Here is a 23,985-nt window from a genome sequence, read left to right as displayed (position 1 = left end):
AATAGTAAATTATACTATTCCTAATGTTGGAGTGCCATCTAGTGCAAGTCGATCTAATGACTTGCGCTGTAAAGGTATTGCGTTCTAACAACGCAGTTATTGTAATGACTGCGTTGTTACGGAACGCGATGTAAAAGCATGTGTTGTAGCATGCTATATTCCATGGGCGTCTATAGGGAGGCCATTTTCTCCATGGAGGCTGCATGCAGCCTACGTGAAGAAAAGGGAGACTGCGTATGACTGTTTTGGTCGGCCCTTGGGCTGACCAAATAGTCAGCGTCCTCAGAGTGGGCAAGTCACTCCTCCCCTGCCCTTAAGCAGGTCTGCCCACCCGCCCGTCCCGACCAAACCCTTCTCCTTTCTCGCAGTGCAAGAAGCAGAAACATAAAATGGAATTCATAGTATATTATGTTTCTGCTTCTTGCACTGCAAGAAAGCAGTAGGGCGACGCCCCTCCGCCCACATGGAAGAGCCGCCCCTGAGTGCATTTTCAAATGTCACCAGCAGCCACTGGAGCCAAAACTACAGCAGTGATAGATGTTGCCAGAGCAGAAACACTTACATTGACTGCTCACCAAAGCACGTAATCCAAATCCCTTCCCTGTGCGAGAACTATCCAGGAGCGAGTAACACAATGTCAAAATTTAAGATTGTAAAACCATTCGATACTTTCAGTGTTGCCTAAAAAACACATACAGTCTTCCGTTTCGGACGCCCGTTGTCTCTCGCCCTGGAGTGGTCTGCAATAACCAAGCTTGGTTTCTCACGGCTCAGGCCTCTAAAGATATCTCCGATCCCAGAAACACGCCACGTGGTGCCGCGGCCGGTATACAATAAAGAGATCCCCTCTGTTTACAGCTTTCTTCCCCGGCTCCACAGTTACTGCCTTCTGCGCTCTGTTTCGTTCCCGACGCTCTCAGTTTCTTCAGGGTCCGAGGTCATTAAATGAAGCCCCCTGTTTCTCGGCATTTGCCCCACCGAGACGGATAATTGCTCTCTCCGTCAGCCGGCATGGATTTGCTGATCTCTGGCCGCTCTCCCTTCCCATCCCGCTGCCTCGAGATCGGGGACCTGTGGCACCTTAATTGCCATCCCTCATCTGACTGACAGGCCCGGGGATTGAAGGGCAGCCTCGCGAGGGCTGACGGGTCTTTGAGCAGCGCGTGAGTGAGCCAGCCGCTGCCCCAGCGCGGGGGGGCGAGCACTGATTAATGCCCATTTAAATGGCCAGTGTTTTTATAAACAAGCTAGCCGTCGAGGGTTACCTGTTTCTATGCACTCCCAATATTGGAAACTAAACTACCGAGAGATACTTTCCTACGCTCTCCATTGTCGTGTTGGGATCATAAAGTAATTACTCGCAGGCAGGAAGTGTGGTAGGAAGCAACTTCCGCCCCAGAACTCCAGCAGTGTTCATCATTTTTATTCTGACGTCACTTAGTACGGACAATTAGCATAATGCCATAGGGCACATTTATATGAACATGGAAGACCCCAGTATTGCACCTGCACAAATAAAACATATCATTCTTAAAACCTGTACTGGTATAGAACCTTCAAAAACACAAAACAGAACATCTCTCCTGAAACAATATCTCTTATTGCACAAACTCAATATTGTTGAGAAGGAGTGGGATCAGCTGGGAGACTACATCAATTGTGAGCCTTCTGTTCGCCACTAGCACCCAGTGTCTCATCACATCCTTGCTCAGCCCCAACCTCATCAGCATGAGAATTGGAACTAGAAAGGATACCATCTACCTCCACATTTGACAGTGCAGAAGGTCCTCTGGGATCTAACCCGCTTAGGGTCGACCCTGTGGGCTGGAGGCCCCATTAACTTGGCCCCATTAACAGGGAATCATCACTCTCAGCACTCTGGACATTTTTGAAAAATTACATATTTCTAGTAACATCCTCCCCTCTTTGCCAAGCTGTAACCATGGTGCCTTTCGTCCTGACTCCTCACCATGGAGACAGTAAAAAGGTGTCTGAATTTTCTGCTTGGGTGGTGAGCTCTGGCCATCACTAGGTCTCCTATCCACAGACCATTTGCTCTAGCTTGGCAACGCCGGCTGACCTTTGCATTCCAGTTGCCTCTTCTCTGGTGCATGTGATTTGCATTCACAAGCTCCTGCCTCCATGAGACATTGAAGGGTGTCGTCTGCCACCACTCGCCCCATGCACTCCAGGCTCTTAGCTTGGCCTGTGGTCACATGAGGGGGTCTGTTGGTATTCCCGTCGGAATTAATGGATGGCCCACTCTAAGTTCTGACTGCTCGCTTGGGCTATTCAGATCACCTTAGAGAAGGTTCACATGACCCTTAAAGCCTCTCTGTTGGCTTGAGTCCAGCGAGGTGTTACTTTACTATGCTTTAGGCAGAGAGACTTGAAATAGTCGGCTAAACTCTGCCCTTGAAACTGGGTAGTGTTGTCAGTCCTGTTCTCTTGGACCTGACCATGTATGGCTATTATCTTTTTCAATTTAGGAATCCTCTTACTGGCAATTGTGGTGGTTATTATCTCCACCTGAGGGTACTTCGAGTGATCACCTATCACTACCAGCATGTAATGGCCATCAGGTAAGCTTCAGAAATCCGCACTGACTCTGACCCACGGTAAACTCGAGATTTCCTCAGTGATAATAGGTGCTGGGGCAAAACTGGTCCTGGGTTGCTTGGGTTCTGGTTCAGGGAGGACCTGGCTTGGCAAATCGGTCTATACTATTCACATTCGAGCAGGATCAAGACTGATTTGCATGTGGCTGAGTCCAAACTGAGGTGGCATGCTGTGCAAAATAATGATGGACTGGGATGTGGCGCCGAGTAATAACCAGCGGCTGATTCAAGCATTCCATCCATCACCTTTTTGTATACTTTAGTGTGTTGCCCTAAGTGGGATGGGTATGCCCAGACGCGGGTCCCATGCACACTGTCTGAATGGAACCAAGCCATGCCGGGATCTTGAGCCCTACTACGGAGAAAATGGCCTGGGTTGCTTGTGTACTGGTTCATGGAGGACCTGACTTGGACTGTTACCATTATAGCAGGGTCATAACGCATGTGTATATGGGTGGATCCAAACTGAGGTGGCATGGTATGCAAAATAATGATAGACTGGGAGTAATTACCAGTGGCTGAGATTATTTCAAATTTTCCATTAATCACTTTATTGTATACTTATTTTGGCGGATCAGGATTCCCTGTGATTTGACACATTTCACAGGTGTTGACCGCCTACTGCACTAGTTCATCCAGACGGGGGTACCATACCTTAGTTGTAATCTGATTGTTGGTTTTAACCATACCTTGGTGGGCCCCATGTACAAGTTGAACCTCTCACATTCCCAAACTCTGAAGTGTAACCAGATAGTGACCTCTCAAGAGTCAACCATCTTTGGGGGCTACTAAGTTGTGCTGAAAATTGTACAACAACAGTGTCTTTTTGGCTTCTGGGGTTCTTAGTGAGACATGCACCCTTACACTGCTCCAGTTTCCTCCCCAGAAAGCAGCCAGACCTAGCTGCAAAGAGTCATCCGCCTCCGTGGCTCTGGTAATTTCCTATAGGGAGGTGGGTAGGAGCTAGGATCTTTCTACTGTGAGCCGCACATACCATTCTATTTCTCGTGCAATTGCTTCCTTTTCTCCAGTGGCTGATCAGGAATGGTGTGACAAAGTCTGCAGGGATTTGAGACCTCGGATTGTATTTGATGGAAAATTAGTACTCTTGCAGCTGAAGGATCCACTTTTCGATCCTGGATGGGGGCTTGTACATTGATCCCTGAAAAAAACTAATGATTGGCTTGCTGTCAGTGTGGACAATAAAATGGTGGCATTACACGCATAACTGAAAATGCCAGTAACCCCAATAAATTGCAATTGGGAAATACCATTGCCACGAGGGGCCAGTGTCCACAGTAATGCCATTGGAAGAATACTGCTCCTAGCCCCTACGGCCTGGTATCTACTGACAGTTCAGATTCCCTCGCTGGGTTGGAATACGCCAACGCAGTCTCCCCCAACAAAGCGTCCTTTGTATTCTGAAACAAGCGTTCAAGCTCCTTCTTCCATACCCACATGGCTTAAGACTTTATTAATTCTGTGTGGGGGCAATAACAGCTGTCAAATGTTTGATGAAATGCCCACAATAGTTAACCATGACCATGAAACTTTTCGCCTGGTGCTACTTTTATGTCCCTCACCATGACCATGTCTAGTGCTAACCTATCCGCCGAGAAGTGGTAACCAAAGAAGATGTTATTCCTCAGGAACTCGCATTCTCCCTTGTGGAGCATAGGACCACATTCTTTGAGCCTCTGGAATACCTTCCAGAGACAAGTATGATTTTCTTCAAGGTTCTTTGGAGCATATTACTATGTCGGCACACACATTAAGGACACCAGCCAACCTCAACATTACTTCCTGGATCGTGTGCTGGAAGACACTTGCCACACTGGCGATTTCAAAGTTCAATCTTGAGCACCGACAAAGGCCTAGGTGAGTGGAAAAGGTGGTAATATAGCAGGACTCTGATGATACCCTGACCTATGATCCATCTTTGAGAATCAGCAAAACCCTGTTATCTCACTCAGCAGATCATCGACTGTCTGGGTGACGTTCCTTCCACATTTAATCCCAGGTTTGGTAGGTGCATTCTATTCAGAGTCTTACGTCTCAGTGTTGCTAGAGCTTGAAAATTACCACTATTATGGACACTGTTAGATCTGGGGGTCTCCAGTTGGCAGAGGTATTCACCTTAGACCAAATAGGGACCCTTGCTTCTAGTCAGGGTACAAGGACACACACGGTAGATAACCCCTGCTCACCCTCTAGGTAGCTTGGCTCGAGCAGACAGGCTTATCCCCAAGGCAATGTGCAAGGTATTTGCACGTAGACACCACAATGATCCCCCCTCCGCACACCACAAACTTAGACCACACAGGTGAGTTATATCAAAAATAATATATCTTTATCTAGTTTCCGCAGTTGAAATCAAGCACCACAGGTTTACACAATATTCGCTTTCTTGGTTGGTCGGGATCGTCAGACGATAGTCTCTAGTCTCTTGAGTGATTCGATACTCACTGAAAATGAATCAGTTTGTAGGCTCTCGATGTTTAGGCAGCTACGTTGCTCCGGCGGTGTCGCTGCACTCGTTGTACAAGCGCTCCCCGGGCTGTTCGGTGCAAGGATTCCACAACTCCCTCGGCGAGCCCCCAGTGACGATGTCGACGTCACCGGAGTCAGCCACTCACAGCGCGGCTTCGTAGAGCAGAGAAATACGACTCTCGATCTGCTTCAGGCCTCTGGGTCGCGGCAAGGCACGTGCCGATGAGCACGTCGATCTTCTTGATGCGGCAACCGGTGTCAGGCCCGGCTCGGTGCGGTACTCTCCAGCAAGACAGAGAGCAGCCAGCCCACCTCACAGGCAGATGTTGAGAAGCTTGGTAGAACAGTCCACGGTCCCTGCGGCACACAGCAGCGCAGGTGGGACACAGCAGAGTCGTGAGTTCTTGGCAACCTTTCTATCCCTGGGTTGCGAAACAGGAGGCCAGCTCTTCTCAGGCCCTTGGAGATTCAGTTGAAGACACAGCACACAGCAAAGTCTTGTTTGGTCAAGTGGATAGGGTCAGCACACAGCAAGACCCCTTCTTCTCCTCAGCTTCAGTTGTACAGCAGAACAGGTCAGCCTTTAGAGCACACAGCACGGCAATCTTCCTTTAGTTCTTCGGCGGTCCGTCTTTCAGCAGAGGTTCCTCTCGATGGTCGAATCTAAAAATCTGTTGTCAGGGGTCTTGTACTTATACCCCTAAAAGTCTTTGAAGTCTTTGTGCAAGTGGGTCCTGAGCCCGGTCTGATCCAGTTCTGGGTGTTGCTGGAGCACTTTGTTTTCCTGGCCTCTACATTCTTTTCAGAGCGAGGGGCAGAGTCGTCAGCCGCCCAGCAGGAGGTGGAGCCAGCAGAGTGGCAGGCAGGCACAGCCCTATTCAATCCCAGGTGCTATCTCCTCCCTCCACTCTCCTTGCAAATGTCGTCATTCAACCTCCCGGGGGATCCCCAGCCCCTGTCACTCTCAAACCAGACAGTCAATCCACAAGCGCGCCCAGGCACACATAAGGGTCAGACAAGAGAACAGCTACTCTCTAAAAAGTACTATTCTCTAACTCAGGATTTAAAAACAACCTCTCCTAAAAGATATGTTATTAAATGCTGAGCTCAGGGATATCAAACACTCATGTCTTATCTTGTTCCTATGAGAAGATAGGCGGATAGCCATTGGCACCCGCCTCCCCCATGTTTAGCCTACGGAACAAGATAACCTTGCAGTAGTGAACACACAAAATGGCCGGTGTTCACTACCAGAACATGTTACCTGCACTAGTACATGCTCTACCTTCTACATACACTGCACCCTGCCCAGGGGGGTACCTTGGGCCTTCCATAGGGATGACTGACGTGTACGAAAAGGGAAGGGTTAGGCCCGGCCAGTGTGGACACTGGCCAGGAGGACATGGCAGTCCGGGGACTGCAGGCAGGCCTGCGGCGGCAGGCCTGAGACACTGTTTTAGGGCTACACAGGTGGGTGGCGCAATCAGCGCTGCAGACCCACTAGTAGCATCTGTCATCACCAGCCCTGGCACACACAGTGCACTTTACTAGGGACTTCATCGTGATACAGATATGCCAATCAGGTGTATCCAATCAATACGATATTTTACACAGGGAGCACTTACACTCTGGCACTGATTAGCAGTGGCAGAGTGTCCAAAGCATCTAAACCAGCAAAACGAAATCCATCACAGCATCAAAAATCCATGTAGCAGAGGCAAAAGATAGGGGAAAAACCCACGCCAAGGATGTCAGGTCTAACAGACACCCTAAGAGTAAATCTCTCTACTCGTTCAATAATATCAATCTCTTCTCTTCTAGCTTGAGGTGTTCCTCTTTCACCTTGTGCCACATGTGAAATTACACTAGACAATGGTGCAATGCCATAGGTTGAACAGACTGGCTAGAACTTAACCCTTTTGCTCTTAAGACATCCTATTCCCTGGAAGAGTTCCTTAAACTCTCCTCACAAACGGTTTTGCCCTGTCATGTGCAAACTGAGCGCAAAAGGGATCAGCTCCAGGATTTCCACTGTTTGGCAACTCAGCAGCATGCTGTCCCCTCCTTTTGTCATGTACATTTTGGCTACGGTGGTTCGGTCACTGTGGGTGATGTTGGTCACATCAAATACATCAATCAGTGGGAAGGGTTCTAGATGCCCATAAGCATATACCTTTACATTGGTTGGTCGTTTGGATATAGTCTCATAAGTCTATTGGGCCATGATATTGATGGAGGCCCCGGTATCAGCGATGGCAGTCATGGGCAGGCATCCTATCTGGACTCAAGTTTGGAAATGATCCACAGCATGCACTACCTGCATGATCCCTTACCCCCTCATCATTGTGCATGTCTTTCTCCGCTGGGGTGTCAGTTGCTGCCCAACATCAAGCACTGTCTTTTTCTATGACTTTCTCTGGGGCCGGGATGATCTATACACTTTCATGAAGTGGTTCAGTTTCCCACATGCCTAGTCCTTCTTGCCTCTAACTGGGCAGTCTCAGACATGCAAAAAGACCTCAAGCCTCATGCCCATGCCTTCCACATCATCTGCAGAGTCAATGTTTTTCCTGGCTTGCCTCATCATTGGGCATTGCAGATGATTTGGTAATTTGATTCACAGGTTCATTCTTGAAGAGCTTGTGGCGACCCACCTCCATGTGTGATGTTCTTGCCTTAACCAGTTCTTTACAGAGCACTAATGCTAAACTGTCCTGCATTGACCTTCCTGGCACCTATTTGTACTCTCAGCTTGACTGAGGAACATCCTTGTGTGAATTATGCCGTGATTTCCTCCATTTCATCTTGCAGGGTGCACAGTCTGGCTTAGAAGGCATACACTAATTTGTCAAGGCACTGCTGAGCTTAGCATATTAAGGATCCTTCATAGTTTGGGTTGGCAATGGCTTTAAAGTGGTTGTTAAGGGCTGTCACAATGGTGTCTTATGTTCCCATGGGCCCTCTTGTGGGTACATTGAATGATAACCTGCATACTCTCTCCCCAGCGAGATGCAGCAAAAGAGCGTGTTTCCTGCTTGTTTCAACGGCTTTGGCAGCAAAATACATTTTGAGTTTTTCTACCCACAATTTCCATTTTGGTGCTTGTGCCAACAGCAGACCAGTGATGACAAAAGTCTCAATCACCTGAGTAGATTCCATTGTTTTCAGATGATCCACCCCCTGCTCTCCTAGTAATGCCAGCGGGGCAAGACACTCTACGGTCCCAGTTCAGCACAGGCATGTGGCAATAGAGGGCCTCTGCTCCGCTTATCAGTAGTTTATCAGAAAGCATATCCACCTCCCTTTGTTAACAACACCTTCTCATTGCAGTTCTGCACGCAGGCCAGAGGATGATTCAACTCCTGATCTTCCATGGTGAGGAGAGCGATCTGCTTCACCCTGACTGAGATTGCGCTGTCTGCCATATTGATATGTGAGGTCAGTCTCATCAGCCCTTTTATTTGTACCTTGTGTGTTGGTGTTGGATGCAGACACTGAGGGTGGCCAGGCCTTCACCTTCACCAGGCCCGTCCAGTATCTGGACAGCGATGTGTGCAACAGCCATTATTGTAGCTGGGAAGTGCTTTTGCTTGGGCTGACAGTATTGTGCCCTCTGGTGGGCCTGCTACCACACTACTGCTGCCAATTATGCCTCCTGGTGGGCTCGACCTGTTGTTGCTGTTGAAATTCGCAGGCCCGCTTAATGCCTCCCTACGTATGCCTCCTGGCGCCTGTGGGCCTTTAATGACTGGTATAACCTGAGTCAGAAGGGCTATAATGGTATTAGAAGATTCCACCATTTAAGAGTCGATTGTTTTAAATGCAACCGGGAGAAACAGAAAGGCAAGCGTATGAATGTTGAAGCAGAAGGTTTATACCAGCCATTACTGTTCTTCTATCACCACATTGTCTTCAGTGGAGCTTCCATTATTCCAATGTCCTAGTTACTATTCATGCACTAAAAAGATAAGCTTGTGGTGATGATATATAAAAGTTCAAATTTGGTTTTTCCATTTTTCATTAAACAACACGAAGAGGAATCTGCAGCTTTATTTTAAAATACATAAACCACTGGCTGAATCAATAGGGACCATTTTTCATGGTCCGACAACTATTTTAATATTATATAAACACAACTAAAATCGCGCAATATGGCACTCGTGTACACTAGGCTCAATATGAGACAGCAGCCACCATATAGGCCAATTCACAAAACTCTTTCGTTGTGTCTTAATCAAGTCTTACCTACAAGCTTGATTCTCAAATAATTTTCTGGAGCTTTTCTTCAGTTTTGCATGTGACTTACTCATGTATTCAAGACTAAGACATGCATGTTCATGGAAAAGGATTTTTGAATTACAAGACGTATTTTTTATGAGCAGGCATGACTTACTCCTGGAAATGTATAATTAAGACTCTGCTAACCCTGGTGTGAGACCTAACTATCTCCAATAAACCCACGTAGTAAATCTAACCACAATATTCAGGATTATTTCACATCTAAACCAGGAGTGAAGGATAATTAATCATATAAAAATATGTATTGCTCATTGAGTTTGTGAATTGATCAGACCAGTGCCTACCTGTACAGAACTCTCCCACCTATCGTGACTAGGTTGGAAAACACACCGAAATCCGTCATGTTTTTCGGCCATGACTGTATGTTCAAGAAACCTAAATGGGAGAGAAACAGAGATATCAGGGGCTTTGCTGTTCATCTTGGGCACATACGCTTTTCTCACCTCGGGCACAAGTGCAGTAAACAACAATATGGTACGCAGCGGAATGTACATTTAGAGGACATTTTGCCATCTCCCTCTTTTTGGATCACCATTGCTTTGGACAGACACTGTTTCAATGGAGGCCCCCAAGTATTTTATGAGTGGACAAATCTGGATTCAGTTTGGATGTCGAAGGAATTGGTGAGTTTTGAGTCGCTTCCTGAACATCAGATGGTTGGATTGGTTGCAGAGTGCTTCAAGGAGAATGATCTAAGTGGTTCTGGCCAGACAAATGAAGGATTGCCTCCGTTCCCTTACCGCCACTGGAAAATTTGAACAAAAAACGTATTTGAATAAGTGTTTGGGTGTTGGTGGATCCACTGATTTTGATGAGGGATGGGAAATATTAGAAAGGTGGTTATAGACACGTCCATTACTATTGCAGGTCGATTGCTTTTTCACAATATAGGCTTGTAGTACCGGACAGATTACGGACCTGCAGTATTTAGGGGGGCGTTTCTTTGACATTTGTTAGTAACCGATTGTAGCTTGGATTCAGGACTATTTAGGCTCATGGAGCTATTAGCAAGTGGTGCTGGAACACTTTTTAGAGTGGGGTACTGGCTAATAACCTCATGAAAGGCTTAGGTGATATGTGACAGTCTGTCTTTGAAAACAACCACTGCTGCCAAAAGAAAACATTTGAGGGGCTCCTTTATTGTTCATTCTTTATCTAAACTCTTTCAAGTTTTATGAAGAGGCTGCAGCACCCCTAGGTCCAGCACCACTGCTATTTGCCATGCACGCCTTTCAAGAGGAGGGGACACACTCAGCTGCAACCCTGCGATAGGGCACTGTAGAGTCACACAATGAGTGGGCGTCATCTCGGCGAAGTAGTGGAAGTTTTATTCTTCCCTATCTTCTCAATTCTACAGTGACAACTTTTGCTTACTGGAAAATAATATTATTAGCATTAATATTTTGTCACTGAAAAAAACTACTAAGCTTAGTGGTCCACCTTGTTGCAGCCACCCTAGAATTTGAATATTCCATTCCGTTGCTTTATCTCTTGCATTTTTTCTTCTGTGGACGTTTAGAAGTTTCATCAGTATCAACGGAGTTGTGATCAAACAGTATCAGCATTATAAGAATCATGCAGAAATACTCCTCATTAAAGGAGGCACCATTAGAGCGTCAGTGGTCATTCTGGAGTATTGGGAAGCGACACTTTTCAGCCAATGATTCTCCTGCTATGCTTCTTGACGCCGAAATGCTCCTCCTCTTATGGTGCATAATTGTTTAGGTCTTCTTTAATTTTAGGAATCTTTGATAACTGGTTTATTCCTAACTGGATTTAATTTTTTTGTTGATATTGTTCTATTAAATGTATTAAGCAATGTGCACCTACAAGCGGTTTTCGTTTCGGACTGTATTCAGCAATATTTTCAGCATTATTTTCTCTCTAGTATTTTCGTTGATTTTATTATTATTATTTTTCTACTGTGTTATAGGTCAGATGTCATTGTTTCTTTTGGGGTCATTTGAGCCTAGCAGGAGTGCCTTTTGGATGGTGGGGCATGGTCATGGCTGCATAGTTGAGTTAAGTTGGGGAAATAGAGGACTAAGGAGTCCGTCCCAACAGCTGCTTTAGAGACTGGGTAGGATCACTGGCGTGACAAAAGTTGAGGGGGCCACCCTGCAAAATATGTGGAGGGACCTCCTCCGGACTAAATCGTAAGCTCTCTGGCCAGAGTACTGTGCTGAGGGGGCCCCTGGAGCATGAGGACCCCCGGCACAACGGTGGCCTGTGTTACGCCACTGGATAGGATCCTGTGATTTATTGTGTCAAGATCTCTGCTCTGTTCAAGTACAGCTGGGACTCATGTATCTTCTTCATATGATCCTTCGAGGATATCCTCCCAGGCTCTGAGAATGGTCTCTTCAATGGCCACAGCAGAAGCCAGACTGTAATTGAGAAGACTGGGGATGTTGATCTGCATTTCAAATAGTGTTCAGTGGGCACAAATGGAGGGAGCTAAATACGGATGAAGCAACTCTCTTCAAACCTGCAGATCAGCAGACACGTGATTCCAGTGACGTCTGATTGCCTGGTTTACACCAGGAACAAGAAGTCACAGGTGAAAGGAATAGTCACATGGGCAATAAGTCAGGCGATGAGGTGTTAGGAGGAAAAATGACCTGCTATTACCCAGATCTCAATTCAGGGGGCTCATCCCACCACTGACCTCAGCATATGCTTTGCCCTGAGTCACAAGTGTGGCAGCAACTTTTAGAAATTCAAGCTGGAGAAGACACTGAATACACACTAAGCTAGTACCAGTATGTTCTGTATCCCCTCCCCTCTGCTACACTGGAAGGGGTTTTCTTACCAGTTATTTCACGCACTGTTCGAAAGACATTCAGTTTCTCCGGGTCTAGAGCCGCAATGTTGTGATAGACATCCCTGAAAAGATAACAAGACAAAAAATCTGTGAATTGATAGTTCTCTTGTGAGAGCTAAAGGAAACGGCAAGTAACGTAGGAATAATATTGGTCAAACCAGTGTGGATGGCTGCACTTCACGTGTACCATGACATCACCCAATCAGGTGGCACAGCCTTGAATACTTCGATATCGAGCTGAGCCAGGGCCAATTTAGGGCAGTGCGAGTGGTGCCACGACACAGGGTGTCGAGCTCAGGGGGGCTGGCGCTGGGTATAAAAAACTGATGCAGAGTTCCTTGTGCGTCTAACAGTTTTCTGGCAACACTAAAAGTGTCAAGATAACACTTGTGATTATATACCTGCTGGAGAAAGATGGCAGTTTGGACACATCATAAAGTATTGCAGACGGTGGATATGCCTGCTGCAAAGCAAGTGTACCATGTAGATCTCAGAATTGTATTTTATTAAAATAGCTACTGCTTTTGTCAGAGAGATCATTTTGTTACTTGCCGGTCATAAGCTAAAATCCTAATAAAGCACATTGAGCTATGAACTGGCATCAAACATCTGCATGGAAACTTTAAGGTATGGGTTAAAATGTTATGTTTACTTCCCAGTCTTTCATTATCCTAATGTTACTAAAAAGGGTTCATTTGTTAAGAAATAACTTGTTATTAGTAAAGCCAACCCCAACAACTCTGTTAGGTTTTAAATCTTGAATTTGTACTAATTACCAAACACCCTTAAAATATAAGGCCTAGGAGGATGGATTTTTTTGTTGCAGTTTTATATAGCACAACCTGTAGTTATTGGAGCACTCTACATGAGCACCATCTACAATACACAAGGACACATTCATTTTTTGTTTTTTAAGCACAAGGAGATTAAGTGATTTGCCCAGAATCACAGAACGCTAAGCTGATGCCGAGACTCGAACCTGGTTACCCAGTTCCAAAGTCAGCATCACTGGTAGTTATGCAACATCCTCTCCCATGGATGACATGGAGCTCCTACACCTTGTAGTCCTCATTGTCTTAGGTGACATTTTCGACACATTGATTTACACTTGTATGATTCATTGTCTCTGTATCAAATGTGTGTGATGTAAAGTGCTTTGACAGCCTACACTGGAATGGGTAGAATGAGATACATGCAAGGAGAGGCTACGGAGGGATGAGGAGCACTGTTGGAGGGTGAGAATGAAGGAAACCTTGGAGAAGGAGGTCACTGGGGACACCAACGCAGATTGTCGCGCCAGGCACCATCAGTGCTAAAGCCGGAACTAAGCATATCTCAATCCTATAGAATCGATGGGTGCCGTGTGACACACAGAGTGAGCACTAATGTGAAAAATATTCTGTACAGAAAGGACTGTGTAGCCTTGATTTTTAGGGTTTCTGGGGCTAAGATTCTTTGTTACAGCCAAGGTTCTGTGTGGGTGAACCTGCACAATGAGGAGAGGGGGCAGAGTGCTGCCCTCTAGGAAGAGGCACCCCTGAGCTCATAATGTCTTTATGTAGGGTGTACTCCTAGAGCAGGGGTGTCCTGTGAGAAGGGATCCTTGCCAGGTTTTCTGTATGTCTACATAGAATATAGATAAATTGCACATTGTACATACAATGAATCTAAATGAAACTCATTTACATAGTTAGTGGTTAGGCTGAAAATTTGGCATATAGCTCTATCAAGTTTTCCAGGTTCATTTTCTTTGTATTCTGGGATTTAGTACTTATTCTAATATTAAACCTGGAACACAAGCCCCACATTACAAAGAAAAACGTTGGATGGGAGCATCTTGTCAAAAATTGGTCTAGGTTGACAGCTATGGACAAGGACATAACCGTCCTGGACCTATGTTGGACACCTTGTCCTGAAGGCCAAAATCTGCCAAATGCCCAAACAAATTTACAAAGTGCCTCCAACTTGCTGTGGGATTTTGAAAAGCCAACAGTGTGTAATGGTGTGTAAGGACTACTCAGACAAGGGCGCTGCCATACCCTGGGAGTTTTGTTAACAGCTAAACAACCTCACCTCGTATGGATAATCAATAACATCTGTCAATGCAGGCCCCGCTTCGCTAGCCTAATCGAGGGAAAAATGACATTCACACAGTTTCAATAATCCAGTCCAGGAGAAAGGAATTTGTATCTGACCAAGGATGGACCAGTCTGGAGTCGGCACCTTCACGCCAAGACAGGTTGAAGAGAGAAAAATCTAACTTTTCTCCACTAAAGGAAGAACATGACCAGACTGGAATCAACTAGCCTGGAGGACAAGTCGCTCCATCATGTATCTCATCAGGGAATATGTATATTCCTTATGTCAGCCTCTGGGACTGAGCTGTCAAAGGCTGGACAGAAGGAAAAGTAGGATTCTCCTCGATTTGGAACACTAGAAAAGAACAGCACCTGACTCGCTCCAGTGGTTGAGAATGAAAAAGCGTCAAACAGCTTCCAAATCTGAAGTTTCTAGTCAGAGGGTAAGAGAAAAAAGTACAAGCAAGTCCCCTTGACCATGGAAGCAAAGAAAAAATCCACCGCCCCCTACAGGCGACCAGACACCAACTGTCCTCTCACGTACTAATAACCCATATGCAAATGATGCATATATTTGACTGAGAAAGGCATTCACCTAATATAAAGTCAACAAAGGTACGCTGCGATTCACCCCTCATCCAACCAGAAGAAAGGGTAACTAACTCACATACACACCACACACACCAGACCCAGTGGCGGCTTGCAGACGGAGTGCTGCGGGGTGGGGGGTGTAGTGGAGTCGAACATACGATGGCCAGGAGTAAAGAAAGTAAGTAAATAAATAATTAAAACTATTTAACTTGCGCTCGCTACAGCGCCAACTCGGCGATGCAGCGAGCACAAGGTAAATACTTTAATTTATTTATTTACTTACTTTACTCCTGGCCGTCGTATGTTTGACTCCACTGAATCCCACCCTGCCCCTCTCCCGCCCGCCTCACCGCCCTGCAGCACTACCTCTGCGAGCCGCCACTGACCAGACCCTCCCTCATCCTTTCCCTACATCAACCATAACTCTTGCGAAACGTTCTGCAGTGGAATGCGTTAACCACAATGTACCACATGCAGATATGATACTAATTGGAGGCACTTAGCCTCACCTGCTCTGCCTGCAAATGTGGATAAGCGCAAAACTCTCTAGGAAAAGGATCCGTAAAAGATAATTATTTAAACAAACAAAGAAATAGTCGTTCATATTCTCGCACCACTTTGTCTAAAAGTTATTGGCCCCTCAGAGCTACAGAGGCATGCCTTTGAATTTAGAAATCATTCCCCTGCATATGTTGTGTTCACTCAAGTTGTGAGATAAGACCCCAGGGCTCTTTATCTTGCTCTGTTCCTTGAAACACAGAAAATATGTTCTGTTGAGTACACAGGTCAAGGGCAAACCTGGCCGCCACGGCGGATATGTACCAATGGGGCACCTTCCACCCTAGGCAAAGGAGTTCACAGTTATGGCGACTGTGACCATCCATATAACACACACATCCTGGCAGACGGCTCCTGCTTGCCTTCTAGCCAGCACTCTCAACCTTCAGACATACACAATCACTTGCATATGTGTCTGACAAACAAATGCACCCATCCAAACACACCCACACGCATGAATGAACTTACTGCTGCAAATGCAAATCTTATACAGCACAAATTCCATAGCAATCAGATCACATGGGGCCTAATTTGGGATATTTTGGGGTAAAAAAGTACGCTATGGAATGCAGCAACAGTAAGTGCTTGGAAAGGAGAAAAGCAAAATGTGTGTGAATAATAATGAAATCGCAGATAATAATTCGCTCCTCCGGCTCACGAGTGGCCGAAGTGCATTAAAAAAGTATGGGAACTATGATGCCATGTGAGGCGTGTGGGAGTGGCTAAAAAACAAAATGTTCTGTAACTTTTTTCAGTCTTTCACCTTTTGGTGAATACATATAAAACAACGAACAGCTTAAATGAAAATTAAATACAAGTTATGTTAATCAATGAGAAATGGACTATCGTACATTATGAAACTGCTAGTTAATGCACTGCACAGAGAGCCACAGAATTGAATCCTGGTTGGTGCAGTGGAGAATGGTGACTTGCGTATGTCTAGTGCTACGAGGTTCCAGTCTGTGACAGAAAGCACTGTTAACATGTAAGTCCTTATTTTAAACTTGTGTTTCACACAGTATAAGACAGACTTCCAGGGAATGCTCAGAAATGCTTTAGGATAAAAAGTGTTTGCAAAATATAGATTTTTTTTGGAGGCTGTACATAGAGCAGTTTTTTTGTAACTGTGTTTTAAAAGCAAACACCTCACATCTTAGCTAGTACCCTCCCTACAATACATCTCAACGATAATAAATGTGTGAGCAGGAAGCTTCAAGTGATTCCATCAATTAAATCAATTCCGGCCTCCAGGCACCCTATGCATTTGCACATTAACCAGTTGTGCACATTTACATTTCTTTCAGGAAATCAGGTACCCTGGCTAGAAGGCTCGTTCAGATGTTGCCCCTCCCTTGGTTTCACAGCACATGAGACCCTCTGCCTTACACTTCAGTTCAAGCATTTCAACTTTCGGAATTAACCGTCCTGGGACTGTTGTCTTTTGACAAAAAGTAGGGGAACTGTTTTTCTTACATTAAAAAAGTTTGGGCACATTGTGTCCCTCCGATCCCTCTCACTCTCACCACCGTGCTCTACACAACTTTGCTGCCATCACTTCCACTTTACTCCATAATCTCACCCCTCACAATGTCTCAAGGGGCTCTTAAGTATACCAATACTGCCCTGGAAACTTGGAACAACAGATTCAAAATAAAAGTTCTTTAAGTATTGATATCAATGTCATAACTCCTGTCAAAGAACAGTGTTATCACAAATTAGACTTGTAAAAGGAGACTGGGTTCAGGGCGCACTCCACCCCTCATCTCTTAAGAGCCATTCAGAAGAGAGAATTCCCTTCTTTCATGCCTCCATCATGGCCATATGACGTCTCATTCTGTTGAACAGAACCATTACGTTTTTCCATCATTGGGCATCAAGATTTTGGGGATGTAATACTTTCTTTGAGCGAGGGGTGATGGTGGCTGGTAACGTCACTGACAAGAGTCATATTACTCGACTTACCTGCGGCATCAGATAAAGGGGTTGGGAGGCAGTAGCTGTCAGAGCCTATTGCTCGGGTGCATGCTGGCTTCCAGGCGGGTGCAAGCCCAGTTTGTATGAATAGAAGAACATTTATGTAGAGGGAAGAGAAATGTGAATGTCAAGGTTTCGATCATGGACAACGCGTCTTATCTCTACCAAGCAGTGTCTCAAGACAATGCAGCTTGCAACCCATACATCTGCCAGTTCTCCATTCAATTATCCCTTCAAGCACATATCGTCCCAGGGCCACTGCTTCCAGGAGGGTTCGACGCTCACCCGTCAATGCCGGTGACCAGGAAGATAAGGTTGCCGTTGATCTTGGTGCAGTTGATGAACTTGTCGATGTTGCTGGAATCCACAGTTTGGTCAGCATGTAGGCTCCCGGTACCAATGCCATCGCACACTGTGACGGAGAGAGGAACAGGAGTGAGAGAGATCACTGCAAAATATGAATATGGAGGCAAAGAAACAAATCTTAACTGTTTCGGGTAAAGTACCATTTCCGCTTTTCCAAGAAGTGAGATGCCCTATTGGGGCAGCAGGAGATTTTCTGTCAGGTCAGCATCTCTGAACGTCCACTTGTATTGGGACAGATTCAGTAACATAACAAGTTCCAGAATAAATAGACTGGTGCAACGGATCAGTATTCAAATGCATTTGTTTGTTTTGTACACTGAGAATCAGGTGAGTGAAATGTGTGCGTAGGTCTGTCCTATTTTACTGTATCTTAACGTGTGGCGACACTTTGAGAGACCACATGAGCTGGTCTGCTGGCGCTGTAGGTTAGTGCATCTACTGAAGACACCTGCAGACCACCACTCGGTACTGTGATTAGTGCAGGGCAAGCACATAGTAATTGTTTTTTTTACACGCCTTGATTACATCATGGATTAGTCCCAGAAAGCATCTCAAAATGGCTGCCCATAGTCACCAGCCATCCAGCATCTATTTCTAATGAATTTATTTTTCAAAAACCTTAGTGAGGGTGAGGCGACATTCATGTTACCGGTGTTCGATGCAACAGTGTTTAAAGCCATGGAATGAGTTATAACGACAAAGCTTACAAAATAAAATGAGTAAACATTCAGGTCCTTTACATATTTATCTGGACCAATATTGAAGTCATAAAATATCCTTTTCAGCCTATTCACATGTTTTTCATAAACAGTTAAAGAGAAACCTCAGTATGTTTTAATGGTTTTCCATTGGGCTTTGAAATCACTAAATTAAGCCCAATCCATGGTGAATTTCTGGCAAAGCCAAAGTATCGCGGGCAACCGAGGAGTTGTGCAAAGGAAGCCCTCACCTTTGGGGCAGATGTCGGTGCAGGGCCTGCACAGCTTGAGCCCGTTCTCCTCCACCTCCATCTTGTTGCTGGGGCAGGCTCGCACACAGGAGCTCTGGTCCACCACAAAGTTATCTGCGGAAAGACATTTTACATCAGCAGGACAGACACAGACGCTGCATGGAAAAGGGAGGTGCAGAATAACTTCAGTGCAGATAACTCCATCTGACCAATCACACATGGTTTCTACTGGGAATCGGTGGAGCTGTGGGACTTTCCTCAAAACATTTTATAAACCTTTTTAAAGTTCCCAATCATTGGCAACTCCACAGTGTTGGTGTTTAAAAAAAACAGAAGTGGCGAAAAAAAATGATAGGGTTTTCCTAAAAAAAATACAAAAAAAATGTGTTATTCGGAGATTTACTCCCCTACCCCCACCAAAAAAACGGTTTTTGCAGCACACTTTTTCTCATATCTTTTTATTACTCTTTTATAACTGTAATGTAACCTCCAATTGAATGCAGCACACTTTCAACAGGGCGAAGTTGTGATAAGCTGACAAAAAACACTACTTTAGTGATTTGTTAAGTTGTAAAGTTTATAAACTTCATACAGTGCAAAAGTTGTGAACTTTGAGCTGCTTACCCCGTGGAATTTTAATTATGTATCCCTAGAGTTTCTACTGGATCGTGACATTGGAATGTCATTTTTGGACACCTACTGAACTGATGTGGAAAAAAGTACACTTATTTTCAGGTAAGTCAATTGACAGGTTATAGGCGCCTAATGAGATCCCTTGTTTTAGATGATAAATTTAGGTCACCAGAAGAATATCCTTTTTTCTTTTTTTTTGGTCATACTGAGCGTAGTCTAATGATATTGCACCAGTATCTCGCAATCTGATTAATTAGAAACCACTTGTAATAGCTCAATAAAAGTCCACCAGAGTGCTCGCACTTATCAGAATTTTTTTTTTTTCAATTTACAGCAACAATTAAGGCCACAAAAACAACTAGTTATTAAGAAAATGGTTGTTTGTCCTTTAAATGACAGACACAACTCCAAGAATGAAGGCCAAACACTCGGATATTTCAGAAAAGTTCCTGAAAATGTAAGATAAATACGTTTTTTTAAAATAAATACCTTTTTAGGAATGTGTTTAGTGCAAAAGACCGATGCTCATGAACACCCTTAGACTGCACAGCAACATTTGGAGCGTTACTGTACAACTAACTGCACCCAATAGTCAAGGCGCACCCCAAAGCTGTGGCAAGCAGAGACTCACTGGGAAGCACTGTCTTCCTGAAACATCCCTATCCGACAAAAAAACAGCCCTGGCAAAGATGCTTGCAAACCACAGGTGCATTTCACCCTCTTTGGTGCTCAACAGTGAAATGTAGACAAGATGGCTGGATCTGTACATGGCTGCCGAGAGGGTCACATATACGAGTAGGGGATGCCCACACAAGGTGTGGGGTGGATGATTGAGGCACTATGATATTCCTCTTTCGCAGGGAGCTGTGACTCCCTGGCATTGACTGTGACATTGTGAAAGGTTCGAGAGCGCCATTGTAACCATAACTGTGATCTTTTCCATATGTGAGGATTGGTGCATTTGCCCTTCTGCGACGGTTTGGGGTGGGTGTGGATGTGGGTGAGGGCCTCCTCTTTTGCCTCTTATTTGTGGTTGTCAGGTGCATGTTTGGCACCTTTTAAGTAAAGTCTGCTGCACTTTCCATCGCCCTAAGTAGTTATCCCAGTGACAGGAAGCATGTCCTTTGCATTCCTGGCCACGGTGCAGTGGTTCATTTGTACTGGTGGTTGACAGTGGGCAGCATTGGCACTTATTTCTGGGGACCAGGACCCTTCGCCACTCCATGCACAGCCCTAGTATAAGCAGAGGAAATGGCAGGTTAGACATTATTTCATTTCGAAACGGCCTGAAAATAAAAAGGACAGCCAATAACACTTTGTTTCACTGTTTCTGTGAACTGGCAGCCCTACTTCTATTTCCATGCACCACAATGGGAAAATAAGAGTAGCCAGTGACACAGCGGCAGGAGGTTAGGCCCGCCTATCTGCTAGCTGCTCATGGAAAGTTTGGGGACTGGTACTTACATTTTTTACAAATTAAACCGTGGTGATGGGTTAGTCATTGCTTTATGTGGTGCAGGCCCCAGTGGCTGTCCTCATCACCACAGACATGCTTCGCCTGCTCAGGGGGACATCAACCAAAAGGAGATGCGGAGATGTGTTCCAGATGGAGTCTATCACTTGAGCCTTGCTCCTGAGCAGGGCTTTGTTTTATAACTCTACTCCGCCCTACAAGAACTGATTCTGCAATAAATTGAATTTTCATGTGATTTTAAAATTTTACACCACACCCACTAACTTAGGTATTCATCAGAATAATTAAAGATATGCATGTTTATACTTTTGAAGGACTTTGTTGTACCTCTGCAAGTCATGCAGGTCATTATTACACCGTTGAAGGACGTTATTGTAATCCAAAGGAACACTAGTGCACCCTTAAAGGTGTATCTCGCAGGGTCGCTTTCACATTGTCGAAGGACGGTAGGAGGTTGCAGGGTCACTTTCAAGCTGGAAACGGACAGAAGGGCATATCTATGTGCCACTGCTGTACCACTAAAGGACTGGTTTGTATCTTTGTTGGTCAATATTGGACTGGCAAAGGACACCAGCCCCTCTCTACTGGTCACTATTGTAACCCTGAAGGTCTTTAGTGTATTGCTACCGCTAATATATGGTACCTCTGACGGGTTTTAATGTAACTTGGAGAGTCACTATTGCTTCAGTGAAGGAGTTTACTAGGTCCCAGTGCATCATACTTGCTCTGTGTGTCACTTAATCTTTTACTACACCTGTTAGTCAGTCAAAATACGTTATTCGGTTAGATAAAACCATAAAGGTACATACAATCAAATCAAAGCTAGACATAAAATCACCCTATATAAATAATCATCCTCAAAATCTCATTGATGAAATAGCACAACATATACATGATGAAAAATACAAAAAACAGATCATACATAAAACCTATTTTTTAAAATGTTAAACAGCCCGTCTCTTCTTCCTAACAGCCGCAACAAAAAAATGTACAATACTAAAACATTCCAGAAGACTGGTTAACATCTGGAGATAAATTAAAGTCGGTCTTACTTGAAAATATCTTTCAATAATGGTAATATAAACAGTTGGCAGAGAGAGCAGTAGTGATCACAGAACATCCTAAAATGTGTCCTGAGTAGAGAAATTATCGCAGGGACAAGGGGTACCAATTCATCAACATAATGCCACTCTTGGGGTTCAGAAAGCAAATAATCTAAGAGATTTAGTGGGAACCTCGTCAGGAGGAAGGACCTGTTAGTCACTATTGTGCTGCTCAGAAACTTCACTGCTATAATCCTATTAGGCTGTTGTGAGCCTGTAAACCAGGAGTTTCTTGGCATGCCGTTTGCCAGCCTTTGGTTCCATGCGCATCACGGCATGAGGGCACTTACGTGGGCATTTCTTGACGCAGAAGGCTCCGTAGGTGTACTTGGCCTTGTTGTTGGGCTCCAGCTGGAAGGTGGTGGGGTTGTACACGAAGGGCTGTGGGCACTGGGTGACGCAGGCACCACTGTCGTTGAAGTTCATGCAGGCCTGGTGACAGAAGATGAAATGTTATGGTTTTATCATGTAGAGCGCCACAAAACATCTGGTCCTTCAGAATGGCAAGAATGAAAAGGCCGTGGCATCCAGAAGTATGCTGGAGAAAACACCCTAGAAATATCAATAATCAATATCATGTCAAGTTTCCTTTCAATGGAGCTCAGCTGGGCCTTGCAGAGCACGTTGATATGGCGTTTAAGATATTATTTCTGTCATTGTCAGCAATCACCCTCTTTCTAGTCCCGAACTTTTCTCTTACAATTTATGATAATGTGGTGCAGTAGTTCAATTGGTTAGATAGATGCAAACAGCGACTACCATTCCCAGAATGCATTTGATTTTCAAACGAGGGCCCAGGAATGGACACGGGGTGAGCTACTGAAATGGAGTTGGAGCAAATTCCTAAACACCTATGTCTCGAACTCTTCATTATTGTATCATTTGTTGGTGCTTCAAATACCATTAATTGTTTAAACCCCAGAGGGCCATCAACTTTGAATAGAGGTGGTCTTGCGAGAGGTGTGAAGGTGACAAAAATGAGTATGATGACACCTTACCTCTCAAAAGAGGCACAACGTCACTGTGAAACACACAGTTAGGAAGTACTGTGCCTTGTTATTTATTTTGAAACTTTTGGGACAGTATCAACACTTGGGTTTTTGGCTATCCCATTGCCCACCATTGACTAGCTTTCTTGCCAATCATGTTTGCTTGCTGCATATTTGATGGCGTTCCTTCCTCCTCTTGTCTTTCCTCCTTCCTTGGTGCATAACCTCTTTGCCAGCCTTTCCACTGCGTACATCAGAATACTACTTTTTTCTTTTTCTTTGAGAGTACACGTGCTTTATCCTGCGGACTCCTTAGAATTCTAGCCCCTGGTGTTCTCCACGTTGCTCCCTGCCTGTCACAGCTTCTCCACAAAAGCACAGCAACAGGTTCTTTTTGCCAGGGTTTGACTAAAGAGCAGACTTTACAGGATTGGTTTTGTTCTATCTCCTACTTTCCAAATATTGCGTGAAAGCCCAGACCTCGGCCACAAAGGCATTGTGGGGTGGGGAAGGTTGCTGGGGGGAGAAGGCGGGGGGGGGGGGTCTGCTGCACTTACTCAGTAGTCAGAACGTCTACTTGGCATGACTAGAAAGGGGATGTCTCGTCTGCAGGAGGCTCCTTAGTTTTGCACCCTCAGCTAGTGCAGAGATCAAAATGGCTGGAGCATTTGTTTCAGTTGGGAGTTGTGTGGAAAGTAAATTAGCTATTGGCAAGCATGTTACTTTAAATTTTGACTCATTCTTGTTCTTTTTAAATTCTGTTCAGAGTGTACCTTGGGATAAATGTTTATATTTAATAAATATTGAATTCAATATACAACTTCGAAATACCTTAGGTTTGTGTTTCTTTTCCTCCAGTAACTTTTTTTTTTTTTTTTTAAACAGTGATTTACAAACAAGCATTGGCTTTTCCAATAGCTTGGAACTCGCACTGTAAAGGCAAGACCTATCGCTTTTCCAGTGCTTGTTTAACCCTACAGCATTTTTTTTTAATCCTCGGAAAAATTTAGATCATATACTGTGTTGTGCTGGGTGGGGT

The 23,985-nt window shown here is 44.9% G+C and overlaps 1 protein-coding gene across 3 annotated transcripts in view; it reads right to left on the bottom strand.

The window, feature by feature from the left end:
* Positions 1-23,985, bottom strand: part of ERBB4 (erb-b2 receptor tyrosine kinase 4) — a 2,224,949-nt gene that overhangs the window by 589,596 nt on the left and 1,611,368 nt on the right. For all 3 annotated transcript variants that reach the window (XM_085648582.1, XM_085648584.1, XM_085648585.1), the window contains exons 7-11: positions 22,248-22,389; positions 18,748-18,861; positions 17,718-17,844; positions 12,220-12,293; positions 9,692-9,782 (exon numbers count right to left, since the gene is read on the bottom strand). In XM_085648582.1, coding sequence (XP_085504708.1) covers positions 9,692-9,782; positions 12,220-12,293; positions 17,718-17,844; positions 18,748-18,861; positions 22,248-22,389 — 548 coding nt within the window. The remainder of the gene's footprint in view (positions 1-9,691; positions 9,783-12,219; positions 12,294-17,717; positions 17,845-18,747; positions 18,862-22,247; positions 22,390-23,985) is intronic.

This window comes from Triturus cristatus, chromosome 3_2, assembly GCF_964204655.1.
Source record: "Triturus cristatus chromosome 3_2, aTriCri1.1, whole genome shotgun sequence".
In the NCBI taxonomy this organism is placed as follows: domain Eukaryota; kingdom Metazoa; phylum Chordata; class Amphibia; order Caudata; family Salamandridae; genus Triturus; species Triturus cristatus.
The sequence above is the reverse complement of the archived record's forward strand: the minus strand, read 5'-3'. Positions and strand labels throughout refer to the sequence as shown.